Source organism: Protopterus annectens, chromosome 15.part0 (genome assembly GCF_019279795.1).
Source record: "Protopterus annectens isolate FY-2018-M chromosome 15.part0, PAN1.0, whole genome shotgun sequence".
NCBI classification, from domain to species: Eukaryota; Metazoa; Chordata; order Ceratodontiformes; family Protopteridae; genus Protopterus; species Protopterus annectens.
In genome coordinates this window covers 472973405-472995833 of record NC_056749.1, presented here as the reverse complement: position 1 = coordinate 472995833, position 22429 = coordinate 472973405, and the positions used below count along the sequence as shown (strand labels likewise).

The window sequence follows — 22429 nt, the reverse complement described above, 5'->3', positions numbered from 1 at the left end:
AATAAATATTACCTGTGGCAGGCACCATTTGTAAAACTACAATCCACTCTGCTACAGGCCCCATGAAGACTCAGTGTCTCTCCAGTAAGTGTTTTACAACTGTAAATGCCTATTTATGTTGAATTGTATTAGACATTTTACAAATGTAAATGTTTATGTTGAATTTCAAGCCTGTACTCCAATCTGCTTACTTACACTATCAGACTGTTTACCCCACTCATAGGACCAAAAACTGGGACTGGGTTAGCCCCGCTCCGCTTCGCTCCCCTCCCTGCCCCCTTATCCCACCCGCCCCCACTGTGTCTACATTTATAGCCACTAGGCCACACCCCTACTTCCTCTCCAACCTACACAACTTCCTCTCCAATTCCCCCCCCCACCACCACTTTACTGTTTAACCACTACTATTCCTCTGAAGCACATTGACCCCACCCATTGATGACATATAACATGTCTATAAATAATTATAAACTCCTTCCTCTTATCTTACCACTCTTAATTCTGCCATACTTTCTTACTAGCTATGAAAATCTCACATTCGTAGATTTCTCTTATCCAAAATGCCAAACCAAGACCCCCTACCTCCACTGACTCACGGAACTTGCCCACTACTACACTACCCCAAAAATTATAAATTCCAGCCACTTGCTTCTAAAACAACCACTCCAATCAACACCAAAAATCCGAATATGAACTAAAACTACTATTCAAAGTTATTAGACTACTAGCATATCTAAGAAAAAACATAACCAAAGATGGGGACATCCATCCTAATCCAGGCCCAACCTTAACTCAAAATCCTACCAGCCCACCACTCTCCCACCGACTGGTCAACTCCCTCCTAATATGCCACTTAAACATTAGAAGCCTAAACAGTAAGATACATAGCCTGCATGCTGTACTAGCCACATACCTCCCCAACATAATGTGTCTATCTGAAACATGGCTCCGGCCATCAACCAAAGACAATGAGATCCTGCCTCCTGGTTACAATATACTTAGGGCAGATAGAGTAAAGAAAAGAGGAGGTGGACTAGCCGTCTTATATAATAGCACATTTAACATCATAACTAACCCTATACAACCACCCCAGGTCTCTAACACTGAAATACTAGCTCTAAAAATTCTACTAAATAATCATAAGGGCATTAACCTAATTGTCACCTATATTCCCCCTGGGAACAATGTAGAAACACTAGAGGTCATTCTACATTGGATAGCCAACAACTACCCTCAAGAAACCATTGTCCTGGGCGATGTTAATATTGACTGGAACCAATGCACAGCACAGTCCAACCCCATCCCTGTTAACCTACATGGATTCTCTCAGATTATATCATCTACCACACGTATAGGTAACAATAACCAAAAAGAGAGTATACTAGACTGGATACTTACCAACAGTCATCCCCAGAACTATATGTCTGGAACTCTCCCTAATGATCTTAGTGATCACCTGCTCACATACATCATGAAAGACAAAATTAATTGTACAAGCTTACCTATTTATAGGTCTATCAGATCCAAGAAAAACTTTGACCCAACTAAATTTCAACTTGAACTCAAATCATGTAACTGGACAAAACTAAAGTTCCTTCCCCTTGATGAGGCAGTGTCATCATTTAACAATTAATTCCTTACTATACTTGACTCGCATGCCCCTAAATGCTCAATAAGAATTAAAACTCAACTAGCACCCTGGCTAACAACAGACACCAAAACCAAAATAACAACTAGAGACAAAGCGTGGGATAAATGGCGCACTACCAAACTACCCCTAGATCGTATCAAATTCCAACAACTTAGAAATGTGACTAAAAAAGCCATCATACTAGATAAGAAAAATTACTTCTACAATCTGCAACATAAACATCAGAATAACCCTCAAAAGTACTGGGCAGGCATAAATAAACTTCTCCAACCAGGCAAATCCACTACTCCGACCCCAGGAACATTATCTGACAAGAGTCAAGAAGATATAGACAATTCATTCAATACTTTCTTCACAGAAACCATCCAGTCATTAGCTAACCAACTTTCTCCTCCCCACACTTCTATAAACACTATACCCGACTCACCACTCTCTTTTAACTTCCAGCCAGTGTCCACATCCTTTATCAGATCCCTTTTGAAAAAACTGAAGCCAACCACCCTTTCAGCCGATCTTCTGCCGGCTGAATACCTGCAAATTGCTGCAGATGTCGTAGCCTACCCTACCTCAATCCTAATTAACAGAACCATAACCGAGGCCTCAATCCCCTCAATTTGGAAAATATCCTATGTTATTCCACTCCACAAAGGAGGTTCATCCACAGAACTATCCAACTATAGACCTATAGCCATACTATCACCACTTGCCAAAATTATGGAAAAGTGCATGCACAACCAATTAATGCTCTATCTAACCCAAAATAAACTACTCACAGACTCTCAACATGGATTCAGACCCCATCATAATACAACCACTGCCCTCCTCTCTTTTACTGAAAACATTAATCTTAACCGGAATAATAAAAAAATATCCTCCGCTCTCTTTCTGGACCTATCGAAAGCCTTCGATATGGTAAACCATCAGTTACTTCTATATACTTTAAAAACCCTGTATCTAGATACTCCAGCCCTTGACTGGTTTCAAGCTTACCTCACTGGGAGACAACAAGCAGTAATGTGGCAAAACAAGCTCTCCTGCCTACTACCAAATACCATAAGAGTTCCTCAAGGTTCCATATTAGGACCTCTCCTCTTTTCAGTCTTCATAAACGACATCCAGTCATCCCTGAAGCCACCTGCATTCAATATGCAGATGACTCGACTATAATATGTTCCAGTGCCTCTCTTGCAAATCTACTAACTACCACCCAACATAGCTTCATCAAAGTCGAAAACTGGCTTGCCAGCCATCTCCTGATCTTAAATCCAAACAAAACCAAGTTACTTCTCTTCTACCCAACTAATAGATCTCCGACTGAAAACTTCACTATAAAATCCAATAATGGGACCATCATCTCCCCAGACACCTATACAAAGCTATTAGGAGTAAACATTGACAATAAACTCAGATTTGATATACATATCAACCAAGCCATTAAGTCAGTCAACAAGAAACTTGGGACCCTATATAGAATTAAAGCCTTCCTTACCCCAAATGCCAGGGCAGCCACAGCCCGTTCACACCTTCTCTCTACCCTACTATATGCCTCTCCTGTCCTCACTCACCTTAACAAATCTGATCTGGCCAAGCTCTCATCCTGCTATAATCACATTGCCAGGTTCGTTACAGGCCTAGCCTACAGAACATACCACTGTACTAACCTGAAAAAGCTTGGATGTACAGAATTCCCACACCATCTTCACCAGTCCCAACTCATAGAGGCCTTCAAAATCCTTAAACAACCTGAGAATACCCCAGCACTAAAAACTTAATGACTCCCTACTCCAATCTAAGCTGCCTTCGCTCAGCAAACAGACTCCTTGTCCAAACAACTAAATCTCTCAACCTAGGTGGTGACGCGCTATTTGCCAACACCACTGGTAAAATATGGAACTCTCTCCCAAATAACATCACGCTTGCAACTTCTCTAAGTCAATTCAAAAATAGTCTAAAACTCCACTTCAAGTCACACTGGCTATGTCCTTGCTCAAACCCAGACTAGCTCTGTGTCATTAACTAAAACATAAACAACTAGCTAAGATGATAAGTACTTTGTATACTGTGATAAAGAAAGTACTTTGTATACTTTGTATACTGTGATAAAGAAATATGTATCCTGTCTAACTCTATGTCATTATACTGCCTACCGTCCTTGCTAATATGTTATTAATGTTACATTTGTAGTAATCTCAGAAATAGTAATGGCAGTCTTGTACTTGTATGTAAATAGCCTATGTTTTTGTTAAGTTCTTTCAGCTCATTTACTGCACCTAATTATCAATGTAACTCTGTTGGAGCTTTTCTTCCCGGGCCTCCGCTGAAAAAGGACATGTATCCTGTATCCAGTCGGACCATCCCGGTTAACAAATGTAAAATAAAATAAAATAAATAAATAAATATATACATTTGTAAGTCAAACTGCAGGAGGGTCACTCACTCCAGGGATCTTAACCTAACATCTGACATGAACATGTCATTCTGGAGAGATAGATGCATCTCCCAGAGACTGCCACTTCTTTGGAACAAGCTTCAATTTCATGTGAAACAGAGCCCCTTCCTGACCCTCTTAAAACACAACTTAGATTGCTGCATGGGTGACCGCAAATTTACTCCTGGGCTGGCACCCATGTCTCTCCTGGACAGAGGAAGCCAATACTGTGAACTTCACTCATCTAACCACCGACAATTGGGGCAACTCGGGACAAGTTGGGCTAGGCTTGTAAAGGCTCTAGGGCCGTTAACCTAGCAGCCCCCTATGAACCTATAAGATGTAAAGTATAGATTTCATTATCAACTTTTTTTATATATTATTATGTACCTGAGCATAAATAATAGATGTGTATGTATCAGTATCAGGAAACAAGTGTAAAATAGTATTTAAGTAAAGTTGCTTGTCCATAACTTCCACAGCTCTACCATTATTAGTACATTTAATTAGTATGTCAGTGTTCTGAAACAACTTTATCAAGGCTTTATTCTCACCTGCAATTAAATAAAAAAAAAACAGTTTTAGCTGTTTTAATATTACTAAAAAGATCATAAATATCCTGTTCACAGGCATTTTGAAATGCCTGCACTACAGGATGACTGACAGGAATTAAAGTGCTAGCTTTTTTATGAGGTATATAGGGAGCCTGCAGCTTGTCTGACAACAGCAGTTTGAGATTTAACTGATGGGTGAACAGTTTCAATTCAGTTAAACAGACAGAAAGGTGTCCACTGGAAGCTGGAATAAAAGAATTGCAATTTCAGTCTCATAGAGTTTTTAATGTGAAATAGTATGCACCATTTCACTACTTCATTGGAACAACTGCATGTGGTTGGTCTGAGAAGCCGTCTTCCTCTTCCTCTTAAATTCTTGTTGGTTGAGGCGGATCCAAAAGAAAATGAGGAATTTCAATAGGATCAAGAGCAGACATAACAGTGGCATCAGCAGCGAGTACAATGGTGGTCTGCAAGCACTCTATAGCTTCATAGTTCAAAGTCATTTCCAGTTCCTGTTGTGATGTAATATTAACATCATTGCCTGCCAAACCATTCCTTATGTTAATATCTTGAAAATCTGATTTAAACCATGAAAATACCATACCACTCTTAAAATGATTGCTGTCTTTGTTTAGGTTCCATTTCTTAGTAGCATTGAGGTGCTACTCAAAAAGTAGCAGTCATTGGTGGAGTCATGTATATTATGCATAGAATGGAATAGGTGATGTTCAGTAATAAAGGTTTGTAGCTCATGAATATCACATTTTAACTCATTATCAATGAATGCAAAAAAGGCAGTCATAAATAAGAAATAACCTCTCTAGCAGCCTTAATACCTTAATGCAGTTAATAGAACAGTGTACAATTTATTTTTATTTAAAGGTAGCCAGTGCACTTTTGCTTAGTGCTGAAAGTTAATGTTTTCTAAAAGAAGCCATGGTGGTACAGCGGTAGTGTTGTTGCCTCACAGCAGGAGGTTCTCCTGTTCGATTCTCGGCTGGAGTGCCTTCTGTGTGGAGTCTGCTTGTCCATGCCATGGTCGAGTGGCCTCCAAAAACATGCGTGAATGGGCATACCTTCATTGAAGGCTGGACATCGGGCTGGCAACTCGGCATCATAAAAATCGACTGCCAATCATTAGCGGACCGGAGTTCCGCTGTGGCGACCCCTAACCGGGAAAAGCCAGAAAGACAAACAACAACAACTCAAGCTGTTTCTCATATTTGAGAGAGGAAAAGAGATAAGAAAAGAACAGACAGCACTCATTGTACATGGTAGCACAGGCTTTAGCATGCACTTTAGATGGTTAACATTAATTTTAGGTTAGATAATGCGTTTAGGTGCAGCCATCAATTTGGGGCAGTTTTCCTTCTGGATGTTTAAACTTCATGTTTTGAAGATGTACATAGTTTTGTGTGTTTGTTCCAAGTTATTTTTTTTTTCTTTTGAGTATTTTCATTAAAACAAAACATCTTGAAAACTGTGACATGGGTTTAAGTGGAAATGAGAAGAAACAATGGTACAAAATAGCCTACCAAACATTAGTATATGTATGTAACACAAAAGCTGAAAATACACATTCAAAAAAAAACTGTCATGTGTAATAGGTGGGAACAATAGCTTATCACGATGGCTATGCTGACTATATTATCCTGGGATGAGAATGGCCTTACAGGTATAGATAAAAAGAAAAGTGTATTGAATTATATTAAGAAATGCAAAGTGCAAATAGCAATGCTGCAGGAGACACATTTGGAGAGAAATGAGCATGTGAATCTGACAAAGAGAAAATTTCAGAATGGATGGTCAGCAGAATATCAGGGACAGAGGAAAAAGGGAGTAGTTATACTGATTGCTCGAGGGGCTGTAATAGTGATCAATGAAAAAAAAAAAAGACAAAAATGGTAGATGTGTTAGTAAGGGGCTACTAGCAAGGGAGGAGGATTACAATGGCATGCATTTACATTCCACCGAAAACTGCTGTTATACAGCTAATCATTTCTCCCAAGTTTCTTAAACTGTATAACTGCTGTTATACAGCTTAAAAAATTGGGAGAAATAATCAGCTTTCAGCACGGATTATTATTTATAGGTAGGGACTAGAATTTGATTTGCAATAGGGAGGCTGTATCAGGCAGCCTAGAGGGGACAAAGGATATATTTCTGAAGACGTTTATGAAAATATTTGGTTTGGAAGATATGAATTCAGTAGTAGGAACATACAGAATTTACATATTATTCCCTGAGGTACAATAACTGGGCTAGACTACATAGAAATTATATTTCAAAGGAACATGTGCATTTAATTCAAACCTTTGACACACATCCAGTAACTATTTCTGATCATGCACCAATAAATCCTAAGATAAGAATGTAGGTTAATGAAGGAAATGTTTGACACTGACACATTCCCATGTACCTGTTAATTTAAGGAAAGGTAGTGGAAATTATTCGAGAGTTGCTAGGGAGGAGAGAAATATCTTCAGAAGTCATAGCTAGTGACTGGGATAAAATGAAATGAATTTTAAAAATAGGGTCAAAGTAAAAGAGAAAAAGATATGGTTAAGAAGTAATAGAAATTACTTACAGGGGCTCACCAAGGTTAAAATATTGCAGATTAAGAGGAATCTCAAAGAACAAGAGGTGGAGCAAATGCAGAGACCTAAAGAGAAAATAAAGAGTATCTGGAAAATATGCATGAATTTAGAATGATTGCAGTTACGCAACTATTTTTGATAAGAACTCCGGAGCACAAACACTTTTAGCACAATGACTTAGGCAACAGAACGCTGAAAGGGTTGTCACAAAACGTAGGGAGCCTGTAACAAGAAAAAAAAACAGAGATCCTGCAGAGGTTTTATAGACATTCAGGACATTTTATGAAAATTTGTATAAAGCAAGCAAATGGAGAAATCAAGAAATAGTAAACATGGAAATATTTACGGAAGACTTAATTTTGCCAATGTTAAGAGGAAGATGAGGCTCATCAACTAACTGTTAAGGTAGGAGATGGTAAGATAAAAAAGTGAAGTATAATCAATCTTCAGGAAAGTCTCCTGGAATAGATGGCATTCCTGTGGAAGTTTGGAAATTAAGAGGGAAGAAAGCGATAAAAGTGTGGAAGACTTTAACAGTATTTTAAAAGGAGAGGAAGCACCAACATCTTGGAAGAAATCAGTGGTGACTGTATTACCTTAAGATGGCAAAGACCCTTCACTCTCAGCTTCATATAGACCATTTCAATTTTAAAGCACAATTATAAAGTGTTTATGTCTATACTAGCTAAAAGAATGGAAAAAGTGTTGCCAAAATTGATAGATATAGATCAATGTTGTTTTGTGGACAGGAAGCAAACATTTGACAACATTAATAGAACAGTGATGATCCAGAGTGAAGCAGAATATCTCTGTCGTTGGTGGGTTTTGATGCAGAGAAAGCATTTGACAGAGTAAGTTCAGATTTTATGAGTGGGCGTTGGAAGCATATGAATTCCCTGATACAGTAATAAGGTTAATTAGAAAGATATACGAAGGACGAGAGGGAAGAATTAAAGTGGGAGGGCTTCTCTCAGATATGCTGTGGTGTTTGAAGAAAGGGAACCAGGCAGGGGTGTCCTCTTTCCCCTTTATTTGCTTTATATTTAGAGACATGGGCAAAGAAAATAAGGGGCTCAGAAATACAAAGATATAATTGGTATGATAATCAAGAAATCTTTGCTTTATTTGCAGATGATATTATGTTGTACCTGATAAGTCCAGAAAAAGACATCTCAATGCTGTGGAACATTTTGAGATGGTTTCAATTTTCGGGGGGATATAAAATTAAGATAATACAAAAATTGAGAAACTGGAAACAGTTATTTATGGATATGGATAGTAAGGTACAATCAATGAAAATTCTTTTGGTCCTTTTATTCTTGTATATGGGTCAGAAATATTTTTAGCAACCCAAGGAGAAGTTGTAGACAATAACTGATAAAGAATCAAAGGAATTTATCTGGGTGGGAAAGAGGGCAAGAGTTAAGTGGGATAAGTTGATCCTTCCAATTTAATAAGCTGGTTTAGGTTTATCTGGATTGAAGGGATATTTTAGGGCTACACAGTTAAGGCTCATATACATAACACAAGGCGAAGGTTATAATTCAAAGTGGAAACATGATGATGATGATGAAGCAAAGGGGATGTTCATGAAAGAGAGAGAGAGTGGAATTTTGGATGTAGATCCTTAAGGAGAATGATAAACAGAATTTTGTATTCATAAAATAGAAGAAAGTATTTTAAGAACTAAGTCAGCAAGAGAATGGAGAAAGGAGATTTTTCCAGTAGGGATGACTGCAAGTAGGGGTACAGAAAATAGGTAAGAGGAGTCTGGAATTTACTGGAGAAACCTGGAAAAGGAACCAAGCACAAAGGGTAATAGAGTGGGATGAGGCCAAGAAGACATTTGGATTGCAGACTAGAGATTACCTTCTCTACCAGGGCTTGATCTCAGAGTACAGGCAAACAGAAAAGGGTAGGGGAATTTTAGTTGAAAGACTTGCTCTGGTAGAGTTTTTAGTTGAATCTAGAATAGATGCAGCTGTTAAAAAAAAGGATAATTAGTAGGGCATATACAATACTGCACGATAACTATAAGAATCAGTCAGAGAAAGTTAGAAAAAACTGGGAAGAAAAAAACACAGTGCAAGAAACTTGTGTGTGTGGAATATTTTCAGTCCATATATATCTAGTTAATCACTGTATATTAATCAGATAATGGTAGTATGGGCAGCAAACCTAAACTTGTCTTAACTCAAAAGAAATAATAAAAAATATATAATTTGAAATATTATACAGAATTACTAAGTATTTGAAAGTCTGTTTCCAGTTGAAAGTCTAAGTGACTAGAAAGGCAATTGACAAGGAAACAATGGAAATACGTATGTATGGCTCTCAAGTATGCAACCAAGTCTGGAAGGGTTACGATTTTACTTGGAAGTGTTTGCACAGATATTTTTATACCCCACGCAGACATCAAATAATTTTTCCTCAAGCAGATAGCGTATGTTGAAGGTGTGATGGAGAAGAAAGAGGTAACTAGGAACATATGTTTTGACAGTATAATGAGTTGACAGATTTAAAAAACTCCCTACAGATTACTCTGTCAGAAATATTGGGTGAACAAGTGGGTGTAAGAAAGGAAATTACTCTTTTGAGCTGGGATACAAGATCTGAACTGCCTAGACATGGTAAGGCCTTATTAAGTTTAATTCTGCTGACTGCCAGAAAAGCAATTACTAGAAAATGGAAATCAAATTCTACACCAACTGTATTTGAGATACTGGGTATTATAAAAGAGGTGAAAGAACTGGAAAATGGTTCTTTAGAAAACAGGAGCAGCAAATTATGTAGAAGTAAATGGAAATTGTGTGAATATGCATAATAATATTCAGGAAAAGTGAAGGTTTAAGGGAAGGCATAAATTCAGTGATTTTTTTTGGTAATGTTGAGCTCATGATAGCAAAGAAAATGTATGAGATATATATTGTATTTAAATGGAAAATTTTTAAAATGTGTTATTTTCTTTTCTGATAAGGTATGCTTACCTGTCTTAACTGATAATTTAATAAAGGTGTTCCAAAAACAAACAGAAAAAAAACAGTGTATGTCTTGCTTTGGAAGGGCATACCATCTAGGCCTGGTTTTGCACATTAATTTCTTTGCTTACCAGGTTTAGTTCCAGCTCCTCATGACTCTAGACTGCACAAAGTGGTTAATCAAAATGGGTATATGAGTGAATCAGGAGTTCTTATGTCAAAAACTGAATGGCAAGCTGAAGAATGGTTGCTTTGCTGAAAACAGCCCTTTCTCTGAAAGCCAAAAAACAGCAAAAAAAGTTATGATGTTCTTTTCTACTGTGTGGTACAATGAGTAGTTATGTATAGTTAGTGTTGGAGGAGTAGGAAAAACAATCCATAGATTAACATTAAAGGTTCTGCCCTGAGAAAAGACAAAATCTTATGACTTTTGTCTGCTAGCCTCTCTCTGGAAAACTGAAAAAAAAATAAAGATTAAAGGGTAATGGGGATCTGAAACTGTGCTTCAGTAAATCACAAATGATAAACTGTCTATAACCAGTAGTTGTGCAAAGTTCATCATACTGATCACTGCTGCAGTAGCTTTAGCTATACTGATTATATCCTGCTAAGGATATAACAGCCGGTCAGCTTCCTAAACTTCAGGGCACTTTCCATGCACCTAAACCATTAGTCAGCTCTGACTTGAAAGGCAGGTTTGGGTGCCAAGCCTTTCAAAGCTTTCCTGCCAATGAAGAGAGCACTCCTTACAAGGAGTGATGGTCAGCTTGGGCTATTTCTTTGCAGGGCAATAAGTTCCCCATGAGAAAACACCTTCCACATCAAAAAATTGTTGTTTTAATGTCCTTTCCTGTTTGGGAAAATTATTTTAAGGTAAGAGTTTGTGCTTTAGTGGACTGTCTCAACACTTAACTGTACTTTTAAATGGGAGCATACATTTTTCCTGTTACTTTAAAAGTTGTTTAAAGTAGTTAAACACATTTTTTGTGGGGGCATTCTGTTTATTTTACTTTTTGAGGGGCCAGAAAAGTGCTTTAAAGTGCACTATATATATATATTTTTTTTAAGTGACTTTTAAAGACTTCAGACTTTTACTGGATGCTTGTTTTCCCTGGGGAAGAGGCACCAGTTTTGGCTTGACCATGGAACAAAATACCTTTCCTGTGGTCTGTCCTCATTCCATCCACAAAAATAAAAAGTTAAGCAAAAACCTTTGCTACCACAATGGACTAGCAATTTGCATCCGCCTCAGCTGGGTGACTGCTGTAGCCAAATCTGGTTCCTCAGTCCACTCCTCTTTTACACTGGATCCCTCTGGTGTAGCACCTACAGGCGCTATGGCCTCAGGGATTAACCACTTCCACTGTGGCTTTTGGGATCCCCCTCAGTGGGTAAGGGAAAAACACTCTTGTCAGTCCTGAGAGAGGGAGCAGGGAAGGCTTGTCTGTTTTGTAAGAATGTTATGTCCATCCCTGGGGAAGCTGCTGCTACTATTAATAAAACTGTTGGCCCCATTTCTCCTGTCAAAAAAGAAACAGAAAACTAAACATGTGTCTACTCTACTCAGATTTCTTATTCAGACTCAGAGCAGAGCTCAGTTCTGTCTGTGGGAATTTCTCTTTCTATAAAACTTACTTCTAGAATGTACCAGCATTTTCACTTGTACACTGAGGTTTCTCAGTCCCTCAAAAAGTACTGTGAGCTGTTACTGAAGGAATTTCAAGAACCTACACCCATTTCTCCAGTTCTGTCTTACTGCATCTAATTTTCCATACAGTCAGCCTGCTGTCTCTAAAAAGGCAAATAAGTTCCTCGGTCTTTTAAGTTTTTATACACACTTCCCAAGTCAGATCCAGCAACTATAGCTTTAGTTTTTCCTTCTGCTGCTAAACAGTTAGTTAATCCTAGTCCTTCTATTTCGGATAAGAATTAGAAGATTATTGATGTGGATGTAAAAAAAAAGTGTACTGTTGTGCAAATGAATTTCAGAATTTTGAATTGTCAGGTTGATATGTTAAGGTTTGCCCTGACTAACTGTGGAAGTATGAGGAATGCTTTCTTTGTATTTTATTATGTAGAAATCCTGATTTAAATGTAATTTCTTCTGTTGTTCAAGTCACTACTCATTGTGAGTGTATATGACTCTTAATACTTCTTCAAGGACTATGGCTACTGGTACTGTTTTGAGGTGGTTTGCATGTCTGCATTCTCAGAACCTTCCAGATGATAATAAAAATCAGATTTTAAATGCCCCATGGATAGAAATTTAGTTTTTAGCCCCTCTGCAGCAGTGGTGATCAATAATGTGATGAAAGGGATAAGCTGATGCAGGGAATCACTAAGATATTTCAGCGTTCCTCTTCCAAATTTTCCAAGGGTTCTGTAAGTCCTCATCCTATTTTGGTAAGAAACAAAACACTCAACAAAATGCAGGTAAAAAATGTTCAAGAAGAAATGGCAAGGGGTTTCAAGAAGAATTCTGGAAACTCCCAAAACCAATGGAAGTCCAATAGGTCAGAATGACTATTTAAGAGACTTTGTTGACCCCTGGCATCCTGGCCTCCCCCTTTGTCTTGCCGAAAGTTTGAATCTCCCGTTTTCTCTTTGGCAACAGATAGTTTCAGAGAAATGGGTTCTGAAAATCATTTATGAAGATTATAGATGGCAATGGGAGGAAAATCCTCCTTTTCAGGGGATTATTCCTATTCCTCCAAACCAGACTCTATTTCTACATCATCTTCAGCACATGCTGTCCCATGGAGTGATAGAACCAGTGCCCCATTCCCAGGTGGGAAAGGAGTTTTATTCAAGGATTTTTTTAATTCCAAAGAAAGAATGCCCAGAGACCAGTTCAGGATCTTTCTTTCCTAAATCTGTTTGCGATAGTGCACAGATTCAAAATTATGTCACTTCACAACTTGTTACCTCTCCTTCTTCATTCATGTTTCCTGATAACATTAGATTTAAATGTCCAAGGTGTGTGGAACACCAAGGACAGATGCAGTCACATAAATATAAATGAGATGTTTGTCCTGATCAAGGTATTCAACTCTCTGATTCATCTTTGGTTCCCCAGGACCTCTTCCAGTTGTTACAGGGAATACCACAGTCATGTGGTACATAAGCATGCAAGGAGGAACCAAGCTGTACTTCTTTGCAGGCTAACCATGTCAGGTTGGAATATTGCTTCCTAGCAAAGTCTCACTTTACAGGTACACACCATTTTGTCAGAGCAAAATTATGTGGCAGAGAAGCTGAGCAGAACCAGGGCAGACACTCATGCATGGAAAGTAAATCAGAGGTCTTCCAGGATTTGATCATTCTGTGGGGAGTTCTTCAAGTAGACCTCTTCGCATCCTCTCTGAATAATCAGCTGGTAAGTTTCTGCTACAGGACTCCATGCAAAAAGGCCTGGAAGACAGATGCCTTTTCTTTTCCTTAGACAGGAATGTTCCAGTGTGCTTTTCCAACCTCTCCACAGGGTACTTCTGATGATTCAGAAGGAATCCCCAAAGTTCATGGTGGTGAATCCCTTCTGGTTCAGGCAACCATTGTTCTCCCTTCTTTTACAAAAGGTCAGGAACAATTACAAAAAGCTTCCTCACTGAATGGATCTACTCACACAGGAACAGAGGTGTTTAATACATCTCAAAACTAATCAACTTCATTTGACTGCCTGGATGATAGGGTCTTAATTCCTTTTAAGCATCTCTTTACTGAAGACATGCAGCAGGTACTAATGGAGGCTAGAAAATCTGTTACTATGAAGTCATATGTCAGCAAATGGAACGGTTTCTTAGTTGGTGTCATCAACATAACCGGCACCCATTCACAGCTAGTTGTTTTCCTGTTTTACAATACTTGTGTGAAATACTATCATATGACCTTTCTTACTCCTCTATCAGGATTCATTTATCAGCCATTTTACTATTTCTGCTCATGGAGCCTTCTCATTCAATGCAATCTCATGTCAGAAAGGTTTTGAAATGGATTTTGTATAAGAGGCCTCCAAGAAAATCGGTAACTTCTCCTTGGGATCTTAATAATTTGTTAGAGAAAGTAGCACTTGCTCCATTTGGACCAGCAGACCTGGCTGAATTGAGGTTCTTAAGTTTTACTGATTGCTCTGACCTTTGCAAGAAAAGTATCTGAGTTGTACCCTCTTTGTGGTGAGTCAGCCATATATTATTTTCCACGGGGACAGGGTTTGTATGAGAACTAATCCTTCTTTTATTCTTAAACTGGTATCCAAGTTTACTTGAAGCCAAACTGTCCATCACTCCATTTTCTTTCCTGAAATCAAAATTGAGGGAGAAAGGATACCCCATACCTTAGATGTCCACAAGCAACTCGGGTACTATCTTGACAGAACTAAATCTTCAAGATCTTCTGTTTAACTGCTCATTTCCTTGAAGGTAAGAAAAAAGAAAAGAAAAGAAAACCTGTGCCAAAACAGACTATTTCAAAATGGTTGTCTAAGGCTTTTACCTTTTGTTATATTCACCACAATAAAACTATTCCAGGCATGGTCAGTGCCCACTCTACCAGGGACTTGCCTTCATCTTTGGCTTTTTGGAAAGGGTTGGATTCTAGAAGTAGCAACTTAGTCATCTGTACATACTTTTACGAAGCAGTTTTAGCTCGAGTCCTTCCCAAGTTCTAGATCAGGCTTTGCAAGGACAATTCTCCAGTTGCTCCTGGATTCTTCTCCTTCTACCTTCCAAATGTAGTAAGCTAAGGTGATCTACAGCAGTGACAATGTGACATAGTACTGTTGTGTAAGTAAACTTACCGTGGCAGTAGATGTTTGAACGACTGCTGCTGCAGTAGCCATTCACTCCTTCCATCCACATTTTGCTTTGGTAATTTGTTTATGCAGGGTGTGACTATTTTTTTTTCTTCCTAGTGTTGTCCTTTCAGGGCTCAGCCTCATTTTCTCTGTCGGCAGGAAAGCTCTGAAAGGCTTGGCACCCAAACCTGTGTTGTTAGCACAGCTTAAGCTGCCTGACAGTTCGGGTTCATGGAAAGCAATCTGAAGCTTTGGAAGCTGGATACATCTCATATAGCTAAGGCTACTGCAGCAGTGATTATTTGAACATTCACTGTTGTGGTAGGTTTACTTGCACAACTGTACTTTCTTTTTCATTGTCCTGTGCTGCAATAATCACTTTTTATTACAATAGTTATTTTTCTTCTGTTGTCTTTCTCACGTGTGTGTGTGTGTGTGTGTGTGTGTGTGTGTGTGTGTGTTAAGTGGATAGTCATGCTGGTGCTTATTTCTTTGTATTTTCTCTCTATCTTCTGTCTTTTTCTCCTGTTATTTTATTTATTTATTTTGGGGGAGAATTTCATCATGTAGAAAATTAATAATACACTGTCATCATATTGTATATTGACAGCACTTTACTTTGCCCAAATTATTAATTCTAGTGAGTTCTGCTACTAGTAAAGATTCTGCAAAATTCAGTAGTTTGTGTATACATGGGAAGCAGTATGCATAAGTGTTTAATGGAAGGTGTATCACATATTTATGATTTTAATCTGTAATTGTTCTTATCTAAATTTCCAAATAATTTAACTCAGCTATGTAATGTCATAATTTTTATCAGATTCTTTTTATATTTTTTTTCATAGGGCATACCAGGTCAACAAGGTGCCCTAGGACCTCAAGGAAGAGAAGGAGAAAAGGTTTGTTTAAGTTTTTGATTTTATGGCAAATGGTATTTCAGGTGTTAGCATGAATGTTTCAAGTCAGCCTACTGAGTGGTAAAGAGAAAGTACACTTTTCTATGATAATGGTGAGATGAGGTTCAGAACAAGCTCAGGTCTTCAGAAATCTAACAGGAAAGAGAAAAAGTGTGTGTGTCATACCTCTCAACTGAACAGAATTTCACAGAATGTCCATAATGTTAAGTTGTCAATCTTGCCTTCATTCTTGCTGGATGGGTTCGGAGCCGATCCTCGGCTCCAACTCGGCCTATACTAAAGTTCGAGAGCTAATTTTTCCGGCTCGAGGCAACCCTATATCCCATGATGCTAGGCACTAACTACCCAGATCTTGTTTGCCGCTTTCGCTAGCGAGGTGCTTTTTTTTTACCGGCTCCACAGGTCAGTGAAAAATTAAAAATTTTTCTTCTCCTTTCTTAGGATTTTTCCACTTTATTTTATAAATATATAGTCTATTACCTTATACCACTCCGTTGGGTCCCATTTTTGTCAATCCCTAATCCCTAAAGTTATATCCCTCCCCTGTTAAGGTTAGGCCTTAGGCCCTTTCCGTTTTTTTCCCGTTCCCTTTTTTTGGGACAGTTAGGTAAGTGTTAGTTATTAACCTTTATTTTAACCTAGTGTGTGTGTGTGTTTTAACTTCTAAGGAAGAAATTCTTCTTTCTTTGACAGCTGAATGTCTAAAGACATTAAAGTCTCAGGCTTCAAGAAGTGTGACTCGTGCTGTCAGAAGATGTCACTGACAGACGGTCACACTTCTTGCGTTTATTGCCTGGGACACCTGCACCTGCAGGACTCTTGTTCTGTTTGTCATGCGTTCAGTCCAAGAGTCCTGCAGGAGCGCAGGAATAAGTTAATTTTGAGGGGCTTATTAAAGCCCGAAGGTTCCCCGGCTAAGTCCTTGCCACGTAAACCTTCGAAGCCATCCAAACCGTCGGCTCCATGCTCCAAGCCTTCGGCTGGTGGCTCACCTACTGTGTCATGATCGGCTCCAGCTGGAGCCGATACGGCTATGTCGCAGTCTTCTGCATCGGCTCCAGCCGGAGCCGATGCCTCAAAGACTCTGTCTCCAAAGTCGACTCCGGTCAGAGCCAACGTATCTTTGGCTCCATCGGCACCACTAGTCTCGGTGCCATCTTCCACCCACAAGAGATCTAGGTCTCCGTCCCTAGAGTCCATTCACTCGGCTCCGAGATCGTCTTTGCTCTCAGAGCGGAGCCATCGGAGCCATTCCTCTTGGTCTTCCAGGCTTTCTGACCATGACCTTGAGAGGGTGGTTAGCAGACTCCTAAAGTCTCAGGCACTGGCCCAAATGCTTCACAGCCCATCTCAACAGACAGTGGCTTTACCCATACCATCTTCGATTCCTCCTCCGACTCTGCCCCTGAGTTTGGAGCCGGAGCTGTGACCATCGTGACATCAGAGCTGATACTTCCCCCTTCGGCTCCGTCGTCTGCTCCGATCTCTTCCATGGTCCCATCCATGGAGGGATCTAGGCGCTTGGATTCCCTCGTCGGCTCCGAGGGGGCGAGTGGCATCAGACCCTTGTCCGACCCCGTTCTCCCTCTCAGAGCTTCGGCGCTGGTGAGTTCGGCCCCGACATCGGCTTTGGAGCCATCCCTCTCGGTGCCGGCTGGGGTTCCTATTTCTTCGGAACGGGAACCTTCTGTCCTGCCTGATAGGGGCGCCTTCGAGGTCATGAGGAGCGTACTGGCCCCTGTGCCTGCTCCAAGGTCAGCTCCATCAGCTCCTCCCACTGTAGTGCCTGTTGCGGTCTCTACCCACTCTCTCATTCCCAACCGTAGAGATCCAACGCCTCAGGTTTCCCCATTGGGAATATCCTCCTCTTCCGAGGCTTCCTCTGATCCATCAGGTGAACCCCCACGAAAGAGGACATGTAAGAGGAAGCATGTCGACTCCCCTGAGTCCATTACATCTGATACCGACTTGGATGAGTCGGAAGGGTCCCCACAGTCCCCCTCTGAGGATGTCTCCTTTTCTGACACCTTTGAAATCCTCAAGCAGAAGGGGAACTGGTCTACCCTCAATCCTTCCAAGGACGAGTCGGTTTACCTAGAGGCGTTTGGTTTTCACCCTTCCATCTCCTGGGTGTCTCTGCCTTTTGACCCCCTCATGGAAGTGGTGGCACGGAAGGCGTGGACGGCCCCTGATACGACGGAACCCACTCCACGGAGGCCTTCCAAATTTATCACAGCCCCATCAGATAAACAGTTTTTAACTATGGGTGTCCCAGTTGATGCCATGGTGGTGGCTGCAGCCACTAAGAAGGAACTGGCCAATCCTTCGGTGCCTATCCATCCTCCTAATAAGGAATCTAGGACTATGGATAGGTACGGCAAGCAGATGTTCTCTTCAGCGACCTTCGCCATGCGGTTGCTGAATTACTTGTGCCATTTCACCCGCCTTCAAAGAGACATTCTCAAAGAACTGGATGATACCCTACACGATCCAACAGCTGCGGGGTCTCAGGACAAAATCAACTCCCAGCTAGGAACCCTAAATTCCATTGTCAACTCCTCCATGCGGCTTATTTCCTATGCAGCCGATGGAGCGGGTAGAGCTGCAGGCACAGGAGTGGCCTTAAGGCGTCATGCCTGGATGCGGCTTTGCAATTTTGCAGACCCCTTCAAGGCGTCCTTCACTAACTCCCCCTTTGATGGTTCGGCGTTATTTGGACCTCAAGTGAAGGATACTTTGACCAGATGCGAACAAGATGGCAAGACTCTCTCTGCCGTAGGAGTCAGTTTTTCAACCCCGTACAGACCCTATCCTAATGGTCAAAAGGGTGGAAAAATGTGGATGTCCTTCAAGGATGCATCTGCAGTCCTAACAAATGGGTTGTCCTGCCTCAGGCAGCCCTTCGGTCGGCCGGATTCCAAAGTCTGGGTCTGGCCTCGGCTGATGTCGCACTTCACCCGACGTCATAGCTGCTGTCAATTGGGTATAAAGGCATCAGCCGACGCCATTTTCCTCAGTCTTTCTTGCCGCGCGGTGCCCGAAGCAGAAGCTGTTTGCAAGTGCCGGTCGGTCAGATCCAGAGATTTCTACTACCGAAGACTTCTAAAAAGCTAAGTACCCCGTTGGGGACTCTTTCTTGCCTCAGCCGATATCAGAAAAAGTAAATAATTGTTTAACTTGTGGGAAACAAATACCTCATAAGGATTTCCACTCTTACTGCCTTCCTTGCTTAGGCCCAGACCACGACGTAGCAGCTTGTCTAGCCTGTGCTTCCTTCAACCGACGGACACTTAGATGTCGGTCGGAGTTTGCGGAGGAGTTTTTTGGTCCCGCTTTTGCTTACAAAATGCCGTCGGAGACTCCGACTTCACAATTAGCTAAAAAGCGTAAGGAAAAGGACCGAAACCGCGGTTAAGCCAACCGCGAGTGTCTCGGTTTCAGCTGAAACCGAGTCCTCGGTTCTTCCTTCGGCCGAAAGCATACCTCCTACAGCCGAGGCCTCACATAGCATGGCTGAATCTGCTACTGAAATTTCTCCTGCTGTAGCAGGCACCCAGGATTTATCAGATACTATTCCTTTAGACATATCTACTCCTGCACATGGAGCTGCTAGGCCCCCTGCATCCATGTCTATCAAGGCTTTCTCCAGGGCTAAAGCAGCTAAATCTTCTAAGGCCTTGCCTGCTAAAACCCCTTCACACAGGCCTAGCTCTAGTTCCCAAATGCTCAGCCTGGGAGAGGATCTCATTTCTTTGATCAGGGGATCCCAACCTCACCCTGACAGGGCCTCTCATCCCCCTCCAGAGAAGAGGCCTAGAGCAGAGCCTCCTGAACCAGTTTCTACGGATTATTCCTCTGATGATTCAGAAAACTCAAATCCTCCAGAAGGACCTTACTCTCCATATGAGGATTCTGATGCAGAAGACTCCATTCCTTCTGCCTCTCCTCCTGAGGAATTTTCTTTTGGGGAAACCTTGCATGCTATGAGGGAACAATTTCAATGGCAGGGCCAGGATTTTTCAGATTCCAGGAAACGGCTAAGGACCTTTTTACATTTGCCACAGCATAGGCCTTTAGCCATTCCTCCAGTCCTAACAGTTGTGGATGATGCATTCAATGATGCTTGTACTGCCCCTGACTCTCTCCCCCCGGCCCCTGCTAAGCCCGACAGATACTACAGGGTCCCGGACACACATTATCACCTGTATAAGGCTCCTATTGCAGATCCTGAAACTATTTCTCAAGGCCCCAAAGCTGTAGCAACTGCCAAAAACCCCCTCCCCTCTGAAAGAGAATCTAGAGCATTAGAGAGATGGGGTAAAAAAGTTTATACTTCTGCTACTCTTTCGGCTAGGGCTTTAAACTGTCAATTCCACATGATTCAGTATCAGGAATTTTTGTTAGATCAGCTAAATAAAAAAACTATCCTCTCCTGAACCTATAGACCGTAAGTCCCTTCAGGATTTGGTACATAACACTCAGCAGGTCAGTAATCATTCCTTAAAATGCGGCTATGATGCACTGGAGGCTTCCTTTAGATCAGCTATGACTGGTACAGTGATCAGAAGGCATGCATGGTTAAAAGAGCAATCCTTACCAGACCATGTAAAGTCAAAGCTCCTAGATGCTCCCATGGAGAAACTCAGTTTGTTTGGCTCCCCTGCACAGCAGGGGTTAAAGAAGGTGGAGGAAAAAGCAAAATCTGTCCAAACAGTCAAGGATTTCTTACAGGTCCAGCCTCCTAGGTTTAGTAGAAATTGGCCTTCCAAGAATTGGTCCTTTCCAGACACCACTAGAGCACAGAGAGGCAGAAATAGGCGCTCAAGAGGCAGAGGTCAATCCAGAGGTGCCTACAGGGGACGTCAGTGGCAGCCTAACAACCAGAGAAGTACTGCCACAGATCCAGCTACTACCACTTCCACAGGACAGTCACAGTGACTTGGCTCTGATACCGCCTACCAGGGAACAACTGGAAGCACCCTTAGGCGGAAAGCTAGCCTTATTTTCAGTAAACTGGCATTACATTACAGGAGACAAATGGATTTTACAGACAATAGACAAAGGTTACAGGTTTCACTTCCATACTCTACCAAGGAAGAGAGGAATGCCAAACCTACCACCAAACCAAAAGACAAACGCTCTAGGACAATTCGACCACTTACTAAGGATGAGAGCTATAGAAAAGGTACCAGCGATGGAACAAGGACAAGGATTTTATTCCAGACTTTTCCTGGTACCAAGAAAAGAAAACCAATGGAGGCCTATTCTCGACCTGTCCGCTCTCAACACATATCTCATTGTTCCAAAATTCAAAATGCTGACCCTACAGCAACTTCTTCCCATGCTGGGCAAGGAGTCTTGGCTGGTGACTCTAGATCTCAAGGAGGCATACCTGCACGTCCCTATTCGACCAGATTGCAGAAGATACCTCAGATTTCTTGCAGGATCACAGCATTATCAATTCTCAGCATTGCCCTTTGGCTTATCTACTGCGCCCAGAGTATTCACGAAATGCCTGGCATCAGTAATTGCTCAGTGCAGGCTTCAGGGAATTCAAATTTATCCATACCTGGACGACTGCCTGATACAAGCGGACAACAAGATCAAATTAACAAAGATTTGGAAAAGGTTATTCACCTATTGCAGGCCTTGGGATACACAGTCAACATAAAAAAGTCAAGGCTGGTACCATCCCAAAGGATTACATTCTTGGGTGCAGAACTGGACACATCAAATCAAATGGCATTTCTCACAGCAGAAAAGCAAAAACAACTACCACTCTACTTCAGGGCATTAACAACGCAGAACCAGCTTACAGCAAGGAAAGTCCTGCAAGCCCTGGGTTACATGGCATCCTGCATAATATTGATCCCACATGCCAGACTACATATGAGGAAGTTGCAATGGTACCTAAGGAATTTATGGTCTCAGCACAAGCACAGCCTACAAACCCAAATTCCAATAATTCCATGCCTGAAGCAAGAATTCCTGTGGTGGGCTCAGGCCTGTCAGTTGAACAAAGGACTGCCTTTCCACAGCCCTCACCCAAGCCAGACTATCACCACGGACGCCTCAGACCTTGGTTGGGGGGCACACATGGCAGACAAGTGTATACAAGGCCTATGGACACAGGACCAGCTGAACCTACACATAAATCAAAAAGAGATGCTGGCAGTGAAACAGGCAATCCAGACATTCAGACCGTTTCTTCAACAAGGTCATTTGCTGATAAGGACGGACAATACCACAGTTATGTGGTATATCAACAAGCAGGGAGGCACACATTCATATCCTCTATGCCGGATGGCAATGGACCTGTGGAATGTGGCCCTGAACCTCAACATTCAGCTCCAGGCCATATTTGTGCCAGGAAAAGAAAATACATTAGCAGACACCTTAAGCAGAACTACCACAGATGCCCACGAATGGATGCTGCATCCGGACATCTTCAAATCCATTACAAAGAAATGGGGGCTACCAGAAATAGACCTGTTCGCATCCCCACACAACCA

General features: G+C 41.3%; 1 protein-coding gene across 4 annotated transcripts in view; it reads left to right on the top strand.

Annotated features, from left to right (window-relative positions):
- The window catches only part of COL4A5 (collagen type IV alpha 5 chain), a 3591008-nt gene that overhangs the window by 1858015 nt on the left and 1710564 nt on the right, over positions 1-22429 (top strand). For all 4 annotated transcript variants that reach the window (XM_044057208.1, XM_044057205.1, XM_044057207.1 and 1 more), the window contains exon 18: positions 15846-15899. In XM_044057208.1, the coding sequence (XP_043913143.1) occupies positions 15846-15899 (54 nt within the window). The remainder of the gene's footprint in view (positions 1-15845; positions 15900-22429) is intronic.